At 32.8% G+C, this 18,634-nt stretch overlaps 1 protein-coding gene across 1 annotated transcript in view; it reads right to left on the bottom strand.

Annotated features, from left to right (window-relative positions):
* SEMA3A (semaphorin 3A) overlaps nt 1-18,634 on the bottom strand; it is a gene marked incomplete at its 3' end in the record, with an annotated part of 231,758 nt that overhangs the window by 32,851 nt on the left and 180,273 nt on the right. Inside the window, exons 7-12 of the mRNA XM_082662278.1 lie at nt 15,892-16,034; nt 14,014-14,128; nt 13,855-13,924; nt 11,099-11,243; nt 7,150-7,369; nt 3,580-3,671 (exon numbers count right to left, since the gene is read on the bottom strand). Of these exons, the coding sequence (XP_082518404.1) occupies nt 3,580-3,671; nt 7,150-7,369; nt 11,099-11,243; nt 13,855-13,924; nt 14,014-14,128; nt 15,892-16,034 (785 nt within the window). The remainder of the gene's footprint in view (nt 1-3,579; nt 3,672-7,149; nt 7,370-11,098; nt 11,244-13,854; nt 13,925-14,013; nt 14,129-15,891; nt 16,035-18,634) is intronic.

Raw genomic sequence — 18,634 nt, 5'->3', positions numbered from 1 at the left:
TTCTATACTCTGATCGGGATTTGATTTCACCCAGAAAAAAAGTATCTTAGATGTAACTGGAACCACTGGAATGTTCTGTGATTAGCCAGGGTGTTTTCCTAAAACCAACCTCAAGATGGCAATGGACATAGTACTGGCTTTAATTCCGGACTTTATATGAGGTTTGGTTATTCAGTCTAGCAAAGACACATAATGAACATGGTCTCCTGGAGATGATATTATGGTAAAATTAACTGGTTGGTTGACATTAAATGTCTTTCTTTTTAAAATCCAAGAGTATCAGATACCACCAAGACCCTAAATCTGTTCCTTGTCTATTTACCTTGTCAAACTACCACAGTGCTCAAATTAACCCTTTTAAATTTTATTTTATGTTAAATGGAATGACTTGCAAGGCTCAAATAAAAATACAGAAACTGTAACATTTCTCCGCTTGTTTCAGTGTATATAGAAATGGCTTTAATGTGTTTTTTGCCCTCCTGCAAAATTAAACAAAGTTTGACAGTGAAATATTCCAATTGCTAGACCACAATATATGTATGAACTTTGCCTGATAGAACAGAATGTTGAAAGAAAATATTTCTCTAAACTCTGCCCAAATACGTTTTGTCTACTTGGGTGCCAAAGAAATAATAATGACAACAATGCATAAAACAGAATATGGGAGAAAAATGGAACATTTATCTCTGGAAGATGTGTCCCACGTTGCAAACAATCCTTTAACAAAATTATAAACTCGTAAACAATCATTTCCATGAAAGCACAATATTACGTATCCATACCTAATTGTTAAAAACTGAATAAAGAACCTCTCTCATGACATCTTAAAAAACCACAAAAAAGTCATTCAATAGTTATCATAAGTGTAATTCGGCTGTGTATTTCTCTGGAAATTGCAAAACACTAACAAAATCTAATAGACATTAAATATTTGGGTTGGCAAGATGGCTGGCTTCCAACCTCTCAAGATTTTGTTAAAAGTCATTTAATAGATCAGCTTAAAGTAATATTTTTAAACTAAAATTTGATTTACTATTAAAAAACAAAGATAAGATGTGAAATGTAAACTTAAAATCCCAGAGATGTAGGGATTGAAAATTAGCTAGAACACAGTAGTACTGCAAAATTATACATATTCTGATTCGTAAAATCCTGGAAAATAATAGATAAAAAGAACCTTATTTTTTTAATGGCATGACATAATGATACAATTCTACAAGATAAAACTTAATTGTACTAAAAGATAATAAATTAAGTACTTGCAACTATGAAGGATAACATGGAAGAGTCTCTAAGCTACACAAGGTCAGGGACCATGTTTATAGTGTTCATCTCTGAATCACCAGAGATGATGATTAGCATTGTGCCAGGACCATGGTAGACATGTTTGTTTACAGTTGAATTAGTAAATGGAACTTGTTATAATCATATACTATAACTGAAGGGGAATACGCAAAGGAACCATGACAAATTCAAAAGTAAAAGATTCTGGAAATAGTTAAGAAATTCTAAAGTTAACAATATTTTAGTACTCCTGCAACTTCATTTGCTACAGTGGTGGTAATATAGATTTCCAAAAATACAGAATTGGTAAAAATTTTTTTCTACTAGAATAATATGGGATATAATCAGCAGGATAACTTTTTGCTGTTCTCGGTTTATCTTCCTCATACTCTGGCACCTCACTTTAAGTGGGGTCTCCCTAAGAAGACCTTAAACTCTTTAATTTCTCATTTTTCATTTTTGCGTAAATCCTGATTCCTTTGTTCATTTAATAAATGTAGGTTGAAAACACACTTTAGGCTCTGAAGACACAACAATGGACACAAGACAGCAGTATATGTATCTGCCCCTCAGTGCCCATAATTTGTTTGCTAAATCTAGATGGGCTCTGTATTACTGGCACAGTCTATTTGCATAATTGTATTTTTGAATTTGTAGGATAAAGTATCAATGCGTAAATAATGAAATGGGACTTGGTGAAAGATAGGGATTAGTCATCATTCTATACCAGACAAAGTAAGGTCCAAGTGCCTGATTTTAAAAATCGTACTAGAATTATGATGACTGTGTTATTCTAAGACTTAAACCAAGGATTAGTAGAGAAGGCTACTGAGAATGTGGCTTATATTCAGTGTAGACAAACTAAAACAAGTAAAATTATATTGACAATAAGACTCTAAGCACAGGAGCTGGCACTGTCCTGGATGTTCTACATATAGTGTCTCTAATTCTTCTAGCTTCCTTGTGAGGTAGGTATTATTTTTCCTGCTAGGGAAGCTCAGAGGGACTGTATGGGTTCCAAACAGAACTGCCATGTAGCTAGCTATGACTGAAGAACCTAAGCCCTTCCCATTAGAACATTGTTTAGTTATTACAAGATGTCTGTGTCATGATGTACCAGTTATCTGTTTCAAAGCTAATCATAACTTTACTTGAATCTATATATATATATTAAAAGCTTGCCATATTTTACTTTATTTTCTCTTCAAAGTATTACTGAATAGTGAGCTAGAGCTCTATTGTGTTAATAAACTGGTCTAGAAGTATGGGGCTAAAAGAAGTCTTGGGAAGATTTTCCTTACAATCAAAATATTTAATCAACTGAAAACTTTAATTCATCCACTTCATTTTATAGATAAAGTGAGATTTCTGGAGACTAAATGAGATAATGTTAAGTTGTGAGACTAGATCCTATATTTTCTCATTTTCTGTCCATGAAATTCTTCTAATTCCAGATTATTTTGCAGTTATAAATGTCTCAGATTTTTGCCTTTTTTTAATCAAAAACTGAAATAACACCTTTGATAGGCATCTATTTCTCTGTTATATTTCATAAATGATTTATATAAAGGTGTGCTTCAATTCAAACTCTTCCTCCTAGCTGGCTTTCTAAAAGGAATGTGGTGTATGTTACATTACTTCAGTTTTCCTCCCTCACTTCAATCCATATACTGCTGCCTCTACCCCCAATCCTATATAAACCTACTTGGGCCATCAGTGATTCAGGACAAAAGGACAACTATCTGTACTCTTCATAATTGTGTAGACTAGGAATTCATAACAGATTTTCCACAAGTGGTATAAAAACCTCAAACTTTTTTTTGCTAACAAATGATTTCTTTAGGAAAATATGATAAAACAATTCACAAATAAGCTAAAAAATTACTGAAATGTCTTCATTCCGTTATCATTCTGAATGTATTTCCTTTAATACATTCATGGAAGTTACCTATCATCCCAGTTATACCATTAAGTGTGAAAGAGGGGATTTGGAGGGTAGGAGGCACACAGGGTTTGTTCATTGAGGTAACTTACATAAATAATATAAAATGTAAATCATATAATTTATCATTGAGAAAACAAAATATGAGCCAAGGATATATTTCTTTACATTTTTTGATTTAACTAGCATTGAAAGTTTCAAGGTTTATTTTGACTAGTGTCTGGCTTTCTAATTGACAAGCTAATTAGAAGGGTATGCTAGACTGCTTGTCCATACCAAGTTCACTGTGCAGCTGTCCTGGGGGAAAGACATACAAGGGAACTTGTTGACACTTGAAATTAAGCAGCACTCACCCGAAAAACTGTCATTTCTTCCAGCAGAACTTCTTCTAAATCATGCCAAGTCTCCTTAGGAATTGAAACTACTTTAAGAACGGTTCCAACATCTTTGAAAGAAAGTGGAGAAGACCACAATTTAAATAGATCTGAACAGAGTTTAGTGTTAATGCATGAAATCAGTATTTGACCAGAAAGAACATTTTGACGTCAGCATTTTAAAATTTATTTTATTGTTACAGCATTAGTAATATATACAAATTCATTTCATGAAACTAGATAAAGTATAAACATAGCTATGGAATAAAAATAGTTGAATTTTTAGAAATATCTGAAGCTTTGGAGATGATTTTATCCTAAACCTGTGTAATTAAAAAATATATATATATATATAACAATCACTAGGTTGGATTATTTGTATTTTTAATCTCAACTATCAGGTGTCTCAAAAACAAAACTAAACTAAAAATAATACCAGTTTGACAGGGTTGAGGTTTCTCAAAAAAAAAACTAAAAATAGTATATGACCCAGGAATTTCACTCCAGGGTATATAGCCAAAACAAAACAAAACAAACCAAACCCAAAACACTAATTCAAAAAGATACATGTATTCCAATGTTCCTAGCAGCACTATTTACAATTGCTATCAACAGATGAATGGATAAAGGAGATGTGGTATATGTATATACAATGGACTACTACTCAGCCATAAAAAAAAGGAAATGTTGCCATTTATAGCAACTTGGGTGGATTTGGTGGGCATTACACTAAGTAAAATAAGTCAGACAGAAATACAAACACTGTACGATATCTGTTATACATGGAATCTAAAAAGTCAACAAATTAGTGACTATAACAAAAAAAGAAGCTGACTCACAGATACAGAGAACAAAATGAGCGGTTACCAGTGGGGAGGCAGAAGGGGGAGGGGCAATATAGGGGTGGGGAAAAAAGGGTTATTATGGGGTTATATGAAATCATCTGTGTGAAACTTTTGAAAATTGTAAAGCACTATAGAATGTAAAGAATCTTTCATTCTATAACAAAATATACTAAAAAAAGAAAAAAATTACCAGCTTGACATTACAAGTTTTTCCCATTTTTGTTATGCAACCAGGAATTACTATGAATACTTAAAATATAAGCAAAATGGAAGGAATGTTGTCAAGCAACAAAAGTAGTTAGAGCCTCAGAGCCTGGCTGCTCACCTTCTTCCCACGAGGAAGACTTTAGTAGTTAGAGGCCCCTAACAACAGCTCAATGACCATTACCTGATAAATGACAATAATCTGATTTCTCAAAGTAAATACCTTGGATTACTTATTACAGTGGTTTTTCAACAACTGGCTAATCAATTTTGGTTAGCAAATTGGTTTAATTAACATGCTGTTCAATCAACTTCAGAGTACTAAAAAATTTTTAAATTCAGAACCATAAATAATGAAAACTGTTAAAATAAATACATTTTATAGAGATTTAAAGCACTGTTGATTCATTGTTAAAAGAGGTAAATTGTTTTAATGATAAGACCTGGCACTTTTACTCTAAGTGGGGTTAAGAAGCTACTATTTTCCAGTATTTACAGATGGGTTCCTATTCTTGATAGAATAAAGAACAGAGATTTATTAAATTCAAAAATTTGACTCTTCAACATACCATTTCTGATCAGTTGATCAAATATTTTTAGCTTCAACTGGCTCATTTTAATCAAATTAAACAGTCTAATTATTCGAGAAGAAAATCTTACCAGTAAAGTTACACCAGAAAAATAATTCAATGTATTCATATGACAGATAACCATTTTCAAGGGATCAATATGATGTGCTATATGAGACCAAGAAAGGTTGCTAGTGTATCCCTTGTAAAGTCAAAAAAAAAAAAAAAAATCCCTCTTTTAAGCAGATCCTTCTGTTTACAGGACCTTAGATTACTCATAACACCAAAGATTAAAGGTAAATTAGGTTAATATACTCAGTGCCTCTGATCATTCTCCAATACCCCAAAATAACTTTATCTGTGTTCCAGATCAAGTTTTACTGAGTAGTATTTCAAACAATTTCACACAAATTGAATCAGATTACTCAACTAGGATCAATGTGTAACTTACTTAAAAGATAAAATTACTGTAATCAATTTACTTTGTTGACAGATGACCCTGTTCTGTGCTGACCGATAGCCATCCACATCATCAGACATTCAACGTGCTCATGAAATTGGTTCCTTTAAAGACGGCTTGCGTCCAAGAAGAACTGAAAATTCATGATTAGGTTTCTTTGGTCAAATAGCTGGAAGCAAGCTTTTGTTGCATTGACAATGAGTGGGGGACTTCTCAACATGTTTAGGCCAGAGGTGAAGAAAAAGGTAAGTGTGACATTACTGAACAAGTTTAACTACTCTGTAGAGAGATCTAATTATAATTTGACATTAGTGATAAACTAATATTTATTGAAGAGAAATCCTATCATCTTATAATTTCTCAAGGTATTTATAACCAGAAGTTGATACTTGCAATTCATTGACTTTTATTGAACTCCAGGTCTCCCTGGGATTCCTTTATTTGATAGAGAAACTTTCTCACTCATAAAAGCAGACTGTAATGTATTGCTCAGAACCTGACACTTACACTTGATAACGTATTTCACAATTTTGTTATAAAACTTTAAGTCTTTAAAGCACTTACTGTGCAGTTGGCATTCCCCTGTACTTAATGCAATTTCTTTCTCTGTTCTCACCAAGGGAAAATAAATGTTATTATACAGGTTTCAGTGGAGCACTCACTCTGTTTCCTATTGATTTATTTCAGTTAACAATGTTAATGGAGACTAGGAATTTATTACCTTGGAATCTGACCCTAAGTAGCAAGTTTCAGATTTGTAACTGGTGCTTTTAAAAAAGTATTATTAAAGAGAGTAGGGTAAAAATAAAATAATATGTCATAAAAGCAATGAAATTCATCCTGAAAATATACCTATAAAATGTTTGTTTCTAATCATGGAATTGGTAAAAAATACGTCACTAAATGTCTATAGAAATGGATCTAAAATGTATCTGACGATTCCTTAGGTCCACTCTGTTGGTCTTCTGATGAAGTTTTATTTTGCTTTGTTTTCCTTCTCATTGTATGGTAAAAACACTAAACAAATTTTGTTGCCAAAATTTATTTTCTGGAAGATTTGCACTCTATGATAATTTTAAAGTTCGGATAATTTTGCATCAATATATTCTAGAACTTTTATTGAATGTCTTGGGATTTGAGCAATACATTTTTGTCCTGAAAAGCCACTGTTCAGAAAAGAGTTATGATTCAATTATAGACATTGATTGTTCACCTAATCAATAGCTTTACCTGATTACATTTATCAACTTTTGATTGAAAAGGAAATTTAATTTAAATTAATAAATATATGTCAACTTGCCTAAAAAAATAACACATTGGAATGGGAGAATGTTCAGGTTTTTTAGTCATTTATTAGAGGTTAACTATATCTTGAGAGTGACTATAAAGTCTTCCTTCAGTTCTTAGTATACTTAATTAGTTAGATGCAATGTTCTGGAAGAACATTTAGAGCTGAAGTTAAAACATTTACCTGTTCCAATAAACATGACATCATACTGGCCATCTTCTGCATCCACTCGATCTACTACAATTTGTGTAAACTGGTAATTTACGTCTGTTTTGATCATTATCGGCCGGTTATTAATAGGAAACACTGGATTGTACATGGCTGGATGACTTCTGGCAAATGTTATAACATCATCAGGAAGGTCTTTTGTAGACTCAAATCCACCAAATGTTTTACTGGGACACTATTAAGATAAAGAAAATATTATCTTTTGATTAAAATATAATGAATAGGATTATAATTTATATAATATATGGCCTCAATGAGCTAGGAATCTAAATCTGTAATTTTTAAAGTAACTGTTAAACTAAAAAAAAAAATAATTTTACTTGAATTAGTAGATGTAATATATAATGTACATTTTCTAAACATATTTTAAGTCTCGATGGGATGTCATCATTTCTTACCAAAAATTGCAAATGCATCTAATGAATTCAGTGTACAAGAGAAGTCTGATGCCTCTATTAGTGACAACACCATATACTTTATGTTTAAATGAAGTATTTGAAATAATGAGTGGAATATGTTATAACTAAATGCTATTAATCATTAAATTAGAGAAAATCAAAAATTTTCTTGAATGCATTTCATTTCTCCCTATGGTATTATGCTAAAATATAAATGCTCTCTTCAAAGTAAAAGACAATATAAACTATTCTTTATTGCCTTATTTTTAACATAACCCTGAAAAAGTACCATAAAAAGGACCAAAAGTATTATTTCTTTAATAATTACAGTAATTCTAGGGATAAGGAGATGTGTTATTCAAGGTGTTAACAACTTGCATGGCACAGAAACTGACCAATCAGAATGGACCAAGCAGAACAGATGATGGCTATAGGGAGAGCCAGACAGGATGCTGTGCTGTACACTGTCATAATATCACCTCTGGATTTAAATGCTCCACTTAAGGCAGTAAGACAAAAACAAGAAAATTCAGATTTTACTGTCTCTTTTCACTGCATTTAATTATGTGGTGCAAGCATTCAGAGTACAGTAACTCCAGTCTCTTGCTTTTTGTCTTACACTTAACTAATTTCTGCCATTTAATGTAAGAGTTTGAGAGCTGAAATGTAGTTGAGTGGTTCTTGATCTAACAAGAGGCTTAGAAGGAGAAATCAATTGTCTCTGCCATTACCTTAACACAGATCATTAATAATTCATGAGAAATGAAATAAAGCTATTTTGAAACGGGAAGAGTATCTCTTTATGAATATATATGTATGTAGTATACAGATACACACACAATAATACACTAATATAACAGTTAAGGGATTTAGGGAATTACTTTTTATTTAAGTAAATTAAAAAAATTATTTATTTAATGTTATAGAAATATCAAATAGCTGTATAAACTCATAGAAGAAACGATAAAACATATTTTGTAACATTAATTTTTTTTGCTTTTCTACCACCATTTAAAAACTACTTGCAAAAATTTAGAAATGATTGCAAAAGAGACTTATTTTAGATTTTTATCTTACAATTTGTCTCACTTTCTTGCCTTACTTTTATTTTTGTATTTAGTATTACTTAAGCTGTAGGTTTTTCTTTAAAAATAAAGAAAATGCCCTTCTATTGACACACTGCTTGAAGGCCTCAATATGTTTTTCTCCAGTAGTGTTGATGGAACGACATATTCTCAGCTGCCCCCTTTTGGGATTAATGGATTGATCTAAGGGAATTTTATTCACGGAGCAAGGTGTTGCCTCCTCTTGGCAGCCCCTCCCTAATTCCTAGCTTAGGCAGTGCTTTCTGTCTTCTGCCTCCAGCACTTGGTTCATAGTGCTGACTTAATGGACCATGTCATAACAACTCTCTATGAACAATGGGTGAGAATTCAGGCTCTAGAATCAAACTGCCTGGAATGAATCTTGGCTCCTCTCTTTGCCTCAGAGTCTTCATCTGTGAAATGGGAACAATTATTGGGCTACTGTATATACTATTTTATATACATAGACACACACACACACACACATATAAATATGTATGTATGCATAAATCTGTTAAAACGGGCTTCTTATAATCAATGGATAGTCTATCTTGTTCATTTTTTCTTCTGAAAGCCTATTCAGGTTTTTTACCTACAAGCTCCATCAGCTAGAAGTAATCTTTATGAAATGCTCATAAATAAGTTTAGCAAAAAATTTTACAGAAAATAAAGATTAAAAACATCCTATGCCTAATAAACTCATCTAAAAACATCATTTACTTGAATTTAACAATAAAACTGACATGAAATTAAAATAATGGTTAAACTTAAAGAACAAGTTTTTTCATCATATGAAATTATTTCCTTAAAGATTCTTAGGGTTATCACCTTCTAGAGAAATGGAAATAAAAACAAAAATAAACAAATGGGACCTAATGAAAAGCTTTTGTATAGCAAAGGAAACCATAAACAACACAAAAAGACAACCCTCAGAATGGGAGAAAATATTTGCAAATGAAGCAACGGACAAAGGATTAATCTCCAAAATTTACAAGCAGCTCATGCAGCTCAATATCAAAAAAAAAAAAAAAAACCCAATCCAAAAATGGGCAGAAGACCTAAATAGACATTTCTCCAACGAAGATATACAGATTGCCAACAAACACATGAAAGGATGCTCAACATCACTAATCATTAGAGAAATGCAAATCAAAACTGCAATGAGGTATCACCTCACACCAGTCAGAATGGCCATCATCAAAAAATCTACAAACAATAAATGCTGGAGAGTGTGTGGAGAAAAGGGAACCCTCTTGCACTGTTGGTGGGAATGTAAATTGATACAGCCACTACGGAGAACAGTATGGAGGTTCCTTAAAAAACTACAAATAGAACTACCATAGGGCCCAGCAATCCCAGTACTGGGCATATACCCTGAGAAAACCATAATTCAAAAACAGTCATGTACCACAATGTTCATTGCAGCTCTATTTACAATAGCCAGGACATGGAAACAACCTAAGTGTCCATCGACAGATGAATGGATAAAGAAGATGTGGCACATATTTACGGAATATTACTCAGCCATAAAAAGAAATGAAATTGAGTTATTTGTAGTGAGGTGGATAGACGTAGAGTCTGTCACACAGAGTAAAGTAAGTCAGAAAGAGAAAAACAAATGCCGTATGCTAACACACCATTGTAAAGCAATTATACTCCAAAAAAGATGTTAAAAAAAAAAATTCTTAGGGTTAGGAAATGTTGCACTGGATGGTTCCATCCACATATTCTAGAACATCTGCCGTCATATTCACTCACTTTCTACTGTATCACTCTTTTCTTTTTTTCTCCTTACTTTAAATTGCAGACTTAAAGCTGATTTTATTTTGAGATCTATCCACCTTTTTATAAGCCTGAATGTGTACAACAGGCTGGAAGGAGAGAGGTCAGCGATAGTAAACAGCATCTATTAAAACACCTAGGCCCTTTCCATGAGGTTTTTGTTTGTTTCTTCCTTGCATATCTTCTTTACCTATTTGAGAGATGTGTCCCACTTCCACAGGAAGATAATATTGATTTAAATTTGTTTCCTCCTATTTAATGTGCAATTCTTGAGCCTTTGTCACAATCAGAGAGAGCAAGTCTATCCTAATTGTTTCAACTCTCCGTGAAAGCCATTTTTACTATATCTCTTTCCGAAAAGAAGATAAATAAGGCTACCTGCTCAGTTTCTATTTCTCATGAATTATTGGTATTAACTACTGGTAAGCGTTGAACTTAAGCACTGATGCCTGTGAAGAACATGTCTTTAAATGTGGAATTTCATGGTTATCAAAGAAAAATCCTTGCCTTTCTTTCATTTATAGTCTTGGAATTTTTCTTTTACATTATCTATATTTAATATGTATGTAGCTGCTTTTTTTTTTTTAACCTTCAGCATAAATTCATTCATTTCCTATCTTAAACACCTAGGCCACTTACAGTTCCTGGTCGTGGGTAGGGGACTCTTCCTTGATAAGGCACCCACTGGTAGTTGGGACCATCCCTGTGAGTATATGGACCCAGGAACACCCTTCTCACATCACTCATGCTATACATGCACACGGCTGACCCCTTGAAGATGTTACTAAAAAAGACAGAACAAAAACAGACTTTCATCTTTACACAATGACAGAGCTATTTATACTGAGTTTTTAAATTTCAGATAGCAATTATCAATACTTGAACATAAATTCTCAAGTAGTGTTTGGGATTTTTTAAGTCATATATTTATATATATTTTAATAATACACAAGAAAGCAAAATTATGATTGCTCAAAATTCGAAGGCATGGATGAAAACACCTTTAGCACTCATAGAACATATACATATTCATTTCATAAATAGACAATATATGCTATAAATATATACATTCATATCATATGTAAACATTGATAGGGAAAACATATATACAAAATCTAAAAGGTAATGATTAATTCTGATATCAGATAAAATAAAAATATAAACTTTGGTATTATGTTAAGACTTAAGCATCATTGCTGAAACCAGGAAATGTTTAAACAAGAAAGAATGTTTAAGAACACATTTTATAAACTGAAACTGGTGCAGAAGACGAATAGTCAATGTGTTATAATTTTTAACTCCCAAACCAACAAAAGTATTTGATCAAGTAACAGAGCTCGATTTGTGTGAAGGCATTTAAAATCATCTCTTTTCAACACAGAAAATCATTTTAAGTTAGTAGCTATTACACCCTAGCAAAAGTGGAGTACTATAGCAATTATCCCCATCATTTTGTTGGACAAAAAAAATCAGGTAATTGAAGCAAATTCTAAGTTTACCATGAGCTGCCACAATTTCCCATTTTATTTTGCTTATATAAATACAGCTTGAGGGATTTATTTATAAAGATATAAAACAGTTGTGCACATTAAAAATATGGAATGCATACCTTTTAATCAATCTCTACCCATAGAAAATTACATAAAAATTAGACCAAATGAAAAACTTGTGTAATAAGAGTTTATTATTGAAAACTGCTGCATCTAGACAATGTCTGGTAGAGTGCAAGCTTCATGAGGGAAGGAAACATGCTTGGCTTCTTTTCTGTAACATAAATTACATATCGCACAGTACTTGACACACAGTAAATTTCAGTAAATACTTATAGAATTTAACAACAATATTTTCATAATGGAATAAGTAGCAAATTAATACATATTTGATACATCATAGTAGTTTGTAATGTTTATGTGTCCCTTTTTCATTGTTATACACTTTGCTTATCTATTGATGGAATCCATCATCATGGAAAGATCTTTTTAGGATTTACAGCTGTTAAGACTAACTCATATATGACATCAAGCTCGCTGAAGCAGACAGGTGAAATTATTTTACCCACTAAGCCAGTGATTCTCAAAGTGTGGTTCCTAGACCAACAGTATGGGCATCACCTGGGAATTTGTTAAAAATGCGTTCTTAGGCCCTACCCCTTCCTACTGAATCAGAGACTCTGAGGGCGGGGCCGAGCATCTGTATTTTAACAGGCTCTCTGGGCGATTCTGATGCAAGCTTAAGACTGAAAACTACTGTACTAAGCAATGAGGAAGCAGAAGAAATCAATTAATATTTGTTTAATTTGAGCCTCCCACATTTTTTTTTTTTTTTTTTTTTTGCGGTACGCAGGCCTCTCACTGTCGTGGCCTCTCCCGTTGTGGAGCACAGGCTCCGGACATGCAGGCTCAGCAGCCATGGCTCATGGGCCCAGCCGCTCCACGGCATGTGGGATCTTCCCGGACCGGGGCACGAACCTGTGTCCCCTGCATCGGCAGGCAGACTCTCAACCACTGCGCCACCAGGGAAGCCCAAGCCTCCCACATTCTTTAGCGGTCATTCTGTTTTTATACTAAAGGGGAGAAATATTTAGGTATGGGAAATTGCATCTGGTTTTACTAATATAGTTTTCCTAATTTTTACGTTATTTTAAAAATTAAGTAAAAATGTCCAATCAATTTGTAATGGCTTTAATATTTACAGAAAAAAATCAGTGTTTGGACATTGTAGTTAATCTTTCTTTATGCTATCACAGTCCCTTGTAGCACTCTTCCTGACTTTTGATTTTAAATTATTTTTCTTTTATTAAACATTTATACATATCCAAATGCATATCCCTCTTTATATGCATTTAAATATATGTTTCTTTTAGCAATTCCAGGTAATGTAAACTTTATGCTGAATATAATAGTCAGGAAATAATTACTGCTTGATTGACAGCAAGAGCCTTGAGGCACATGGGGAATGATGAAAGGAGGTGGCAGGGAGAGGGGGAAGAAGGAGGAGAGAGAGAGAGAAAGAGGGGGTAGGGACAAAGAAGAGAAAGGAGAGGGGAGGGAAAAAGATTTTTCACCCTTAGTTTATATCACTACAAACTTTTAACAAAACTCAGAGTTCTATGTTTATAATATTTTACATTTCACTCAAATTTTTAAAGTCAAAGCTATACATAGGGCATGGCATATATTTTTCGTCATTAAATTTATAGTAGTGAATTCTTTGTTAAGATTTATGTAAAAAATGATTTAGGTCATGACTTATTTCAGGCACCCAAGAATGCACAAGAGCTCAAAGGTTTAGCCGACGTTGTTCTTTCAAAAATATTTTCACAAATTATGGACACTTGGAAAGCATCTAAAGGACATGAATTTTCTATGATAATAAGAGAGCAAAGTGTTGTTTACCTGGAAGTTGTAAACACTCCATATACAATTGGATTTTTAGGATCTTTAGAATTCATTAGGAATACATCCTCTGTTTTAAAACAAAATTGGAGAAAGTTGCATTTTTGAAGGTAATGGCAAGGTTTGAATATTCTCTATATGACATCATCAGCTACTTACGCAATTCATCAAAATGAGTGTCAATGCCATTTGGACCTGGCACTGAACAAATGAGACGAGCTTTGAGGAATGTTGTCCATTTATTCACCAGACTTCTGTGGCCCCCGAAGTCATTCTGAAAGGAGAGAATAATGGTTTTAGAAATTGTGCATGCAAATGATAATTTCAAATATCTTATCTTCTCATATCTTGAGACATACAAATCACAATTCCTCATTTTTCAAATTGAGAAATGAATTTTAAATGACTAGATACAAGTAACTATGCTTTCTTATTATATTTTTGGTGAAATCTATTCACTCCAACCTTGTTCAAGGAATGACTTACAATAAATATGCCTTAGCATTAAAAAGTCACTGTACTTTTTCCATTCTCTTACCACTTGGCAACGAACGATATTACTCTTGTGTTTGTTTTGGTTTGCTTTTAGTCTCTCTTTCTTATGTAAGTTTTCCCTAAGATTTTACTTACCTAAGTAGGCTGGTTCACAAAATTAAGCACATTGGCACATAGTAGGCACTTAATGAGTATTTACTGAATGAAAGAATAACTGCATGCCTTATAACTCATACTGAAAATACACCACAAACAAAAGCATGCTAGCATCAAATATTTTTATAAGCTCAGTTGACGCAATGCTGACTTTACAAACAGCATGTTGAAAAAACATTTGCTTAAATCTTAATAAAGAAAACTCATTCTAGAGCAAAAATTTTGAAAAAGTATCTTCTCACTGAAAATGAAACTTAACTGTAACCTGATGTAGCAATAAACTCTATTATGATGGTATGGATTCACCAGTAACTTATAGTCTTATAAAATAATATTTATGTGCATATGTTTAAAGGAAAATAACTTTTTCTTCAAAAATATAACACTGATTTATATTTTGTTTATAAGATTTTATTGAGTATAAAGATTTTTTTAACCCTTGTAAGTACTGCTTTTAAATATGCCTTATATTTTGTGGAGAAAAGATTCTCATATATTGCATATATCATTTGCATGTTTCCAGAGCATTAAAAATTTTAATTTTCCAGTAATTTAATATACTAAAGATAAATAATTCGATGATTGGGATAGGAAAGAGGATATCCCCGCCCCCAAGATAGGGATTTTTAAAATTTCATGATTTTTTTTTTAAAAGAAATAATTTCATTTTAAGACAGTAACTGGATTTGGCCTTGTGATTTTTCTTGAGATGAAAGGTGCTTTAATATATAATAACAGTTAGCTTCATTCATATTTCATATATACTGTACTATACAGTATAGAGGGTAAGAATAGTATTGTTATATTTTCACACTGATACTAATTAGTCCATAAGTATTTACTGACCAATTTTTTATTCTATATATCTAACATTATAATACATATCACATCTGAATTTGTGCCACACAGTATATTAAAGTTCAGAGCTTCAAAATTATGTGTGTGCACATATGTGTATATAGGATGCTATAATCAAGTCATAAGAACAAGCTTTAACACTTGTCTCTTTTATATTCATACTTGAGTTATTTCCAACAAAAAATATTCATTGAAAACTTACACATTGTAGGAACCTATGCTAGGTCTGAGAATACAAAAATTATATTTTCCCAGGTAATATGAAAAAAAATTATTTCTCCAGAATTTCAAACTAATATTATTTAATGTAATTGTGAAATAACACCTCACAACCTATACCTCTATGTTTGACTATGAAGTTATTCATAAGCAACTATAATACGTTTTCAATCTTTTTTTGGTATTTAAATATTTATAGTGATCAGTCAAGCTTTTTAGCCATATTTTTCATTATATTTGTACAAAGGTGGAAAAGGAAAAAACTGCAATTGGACAATGATACCCTCCTCATTTTTTTCTTTACCTCACCTTGCATATCTGACCTATTCTAGCATGAGTGGCTTTTCCAGTGTGTTCTCCATCTATCGCATTTTCACGGAAGAAAAAATACACTTTGTCATCTTCAGGGTTGTCACTTTCTGGGATGAGGTGGGCACTAATGAACCTTGGATCTGAGAGACAAATTATAGCATATATATTAATTCACAGTTGGGTAAATAAGACCATTCATTACAGTCCATTTTCAATTTTCTCTTAACCCCTATGTGACATATTTCAAGACTTAATCTCTCTTTAGTTCACTCTTTTTCAGTAGATGTGAACTGTTCTTTACGTATTTTAAAGTATGTTACAAATCACCTTATGTCTCAAACATTATTTTAGGAGTAGGTGCAGAAATCCTCCCTGTGACCATATAGTGCAGATGCATCACTGGATATTAAAACATTTTGCAAAGTGTAAGGGCTATCAAATATTACTTATTGTCATCACTACTGTTATTCTTTCTTTCAAGCATAAAATAATTTAAATCAAACTACCAATTGGTCTATTCCACTTTCGAGCAAAAACTAGGTGTGAGGGGAGAGATGAGATTCATATAAAACAAAAGAAATTTTCTCAAGTTGTACCCCATCTCATTAAATGGCATTGTCATTTACGAGGTACTCAAGCCCCAAACCGTGGAGTTACCCTTGAGTTCTCTGAGTCTCCACACACCAGTGTGTACCCGATATGTCACTTCAGACATATCTAAACCCTCCTATATCTTTTCAAATCACACACAATAAAATGCAAACTCCTTCCAGTGACCAGAAGTCATTTACCATCTGGTCCCTGCTACCCCACATGACTTTTCTTCTTCCTACCCTTCCCTTCCCTAACTTACTCTTAGCCAGACATACCAAACCCCTTCCTGGTTCTCAAACAGGTCAAGCACTCTCAGCACCGCCTCAGATTTTTCCTCACTGTGTAACTCTCTGCCCTCATATATTCTAAAGACAGGATTCTTATTTTTACTCAGGTCTTTGTTCAAAATATTACGTTATTAAAGACATCTTTGTTGACTACCCTAATTTAAAGTGCTGAAAGCCTTACTCCTACTCACATGCATTACTTTTCTTCCTAACATTATGAAACACCTGCTATGCTACATCTCCCTGTTGCTTTCTTCTCTCTTTAATCTTCATTTGCTTATTGTCTGTCTCCCTCTCCATCCCAATGAATATCAGTTCGAGGAGAACAAGAACTTGGCGTGTTTTGTTTGATGCTATGATCCTAGAGCTTAAAATACTGAGGGCATTCAATGAATATCTGTGCAAGAAGACAAGGAAAGAGAAAAGGAAAAAACAAGACTGCCTAGATTATGCAGAAGGTGTATCTGTGATGTCTAGAGTCCCACTTCAAAACATACTTCTGTAAGTACCTGGCTTGATATGGCTGTGGGCTCATATAAACTATTTAACAAACTATAATTGCTTCACAGCTTTAACAATGTAACATACTAAGAAGCTGAGTTTGTTTTATTGAAAGCACTTAGGATTGTTGCAGGTATTTAAGTTCTCACAATAACCTACTTTTGCTCCCATGTTGTATTATGTTATCAAGTTAACTATGAAATATACACACCTAGGTCAGCACCATACTTAAGATACCAGGAAAGGGATCAGAATATTGAAACCAGCTTTATCCATCTTATTTAGTCCTAACCTTTTCACCTGTGAATAATCATGTTGTCATGTGTACTACACTTGTAACTTTCCTTTAGCATTTGCTCTGGGACCATGTACTTAGTATATTTCACAGGGCTACACTCCACTATCTTTTTCAGGCAAATTATACAGACCCTGTAAGTAATGTGAAACATATGAAATATTACCTATTCATATTTAAAGTTCAGTATGCCAGTGGAATAAGGGAAGGAGAATAAAACCTCAAAATTTGGAATCAGGACTAGAATTTTTAATACATTACTTCAACTTTAATAAACGTTGCAAAGGTGGTTTTTCTTCATAAATTTCTACTTAATCATATTCATAAACATATTTGTATACATGTTTTTGTCTCCTGAAGAATGGTGAGTGGATTAATGTGACAAGAGTACGAATTATGTTACAAACCCAATAATTACCACCCCACTGATGAAGTCAGATTTCTAGCTTCAGAAATTCAGCATGTGCATGTATGTGTGCATGTATGTGTGCATGCATGTGCATGCAGATGTATAACACAGACCTACACATGATAGAACTCAGTTCAATCACTTACGACTTTTGTGACATTTTAGCAAGACTCTTACCTCTCAGATCTCAGTTGCCTAATATTCAAATTGGGCTTATTTCATGTTAAGTTCAATTCACCTTGTGTCATAAACAGTTCACATACAAATAAGTATTTTAAACTTAAATAGTACATGTGAAACAACTTTGTAAAATATTAACAAATGTACTATGTTGTTATGATGATGATACTAAAAGGAAGCCTCAATCACATGTTAAGTTCTCATTATAAGATCTCATTATAATACAGCTGCAGAATTAAAGTGAAAAATCATACTTTCTTCTGCTTTAATGATGAAAAAATGGAGAAGTCGGTTTAATACTACCTCCCATATTAAGGAAGTTGTTCATATAAACACTTGAATAACTTAAAGGATTTCAAGTAATTAAATCCAACTACCTTTTATTTGATCACAAATACATGCAAGGCACTAAGTATAAAACAAAATGAATAATATATATCCCTTGTTTTCAGAAAGCTACAATCTAGCAAAAGT

This window comes from Grampus griseus (genome assembly GCF_964374135.1).
Source record: "Grampus griseus genome assembly, chromosome: 9".
NCBI lineage: Eukaryota > Metazoa > Chordata > Mammalia > Artiodactyla > Delphinidae > Grampus > Grampus griseus.
Note: the sequence above shows the minus strand (reverse complement) of the source record. Positions and strands in the feature narration are given on the sequence as shown.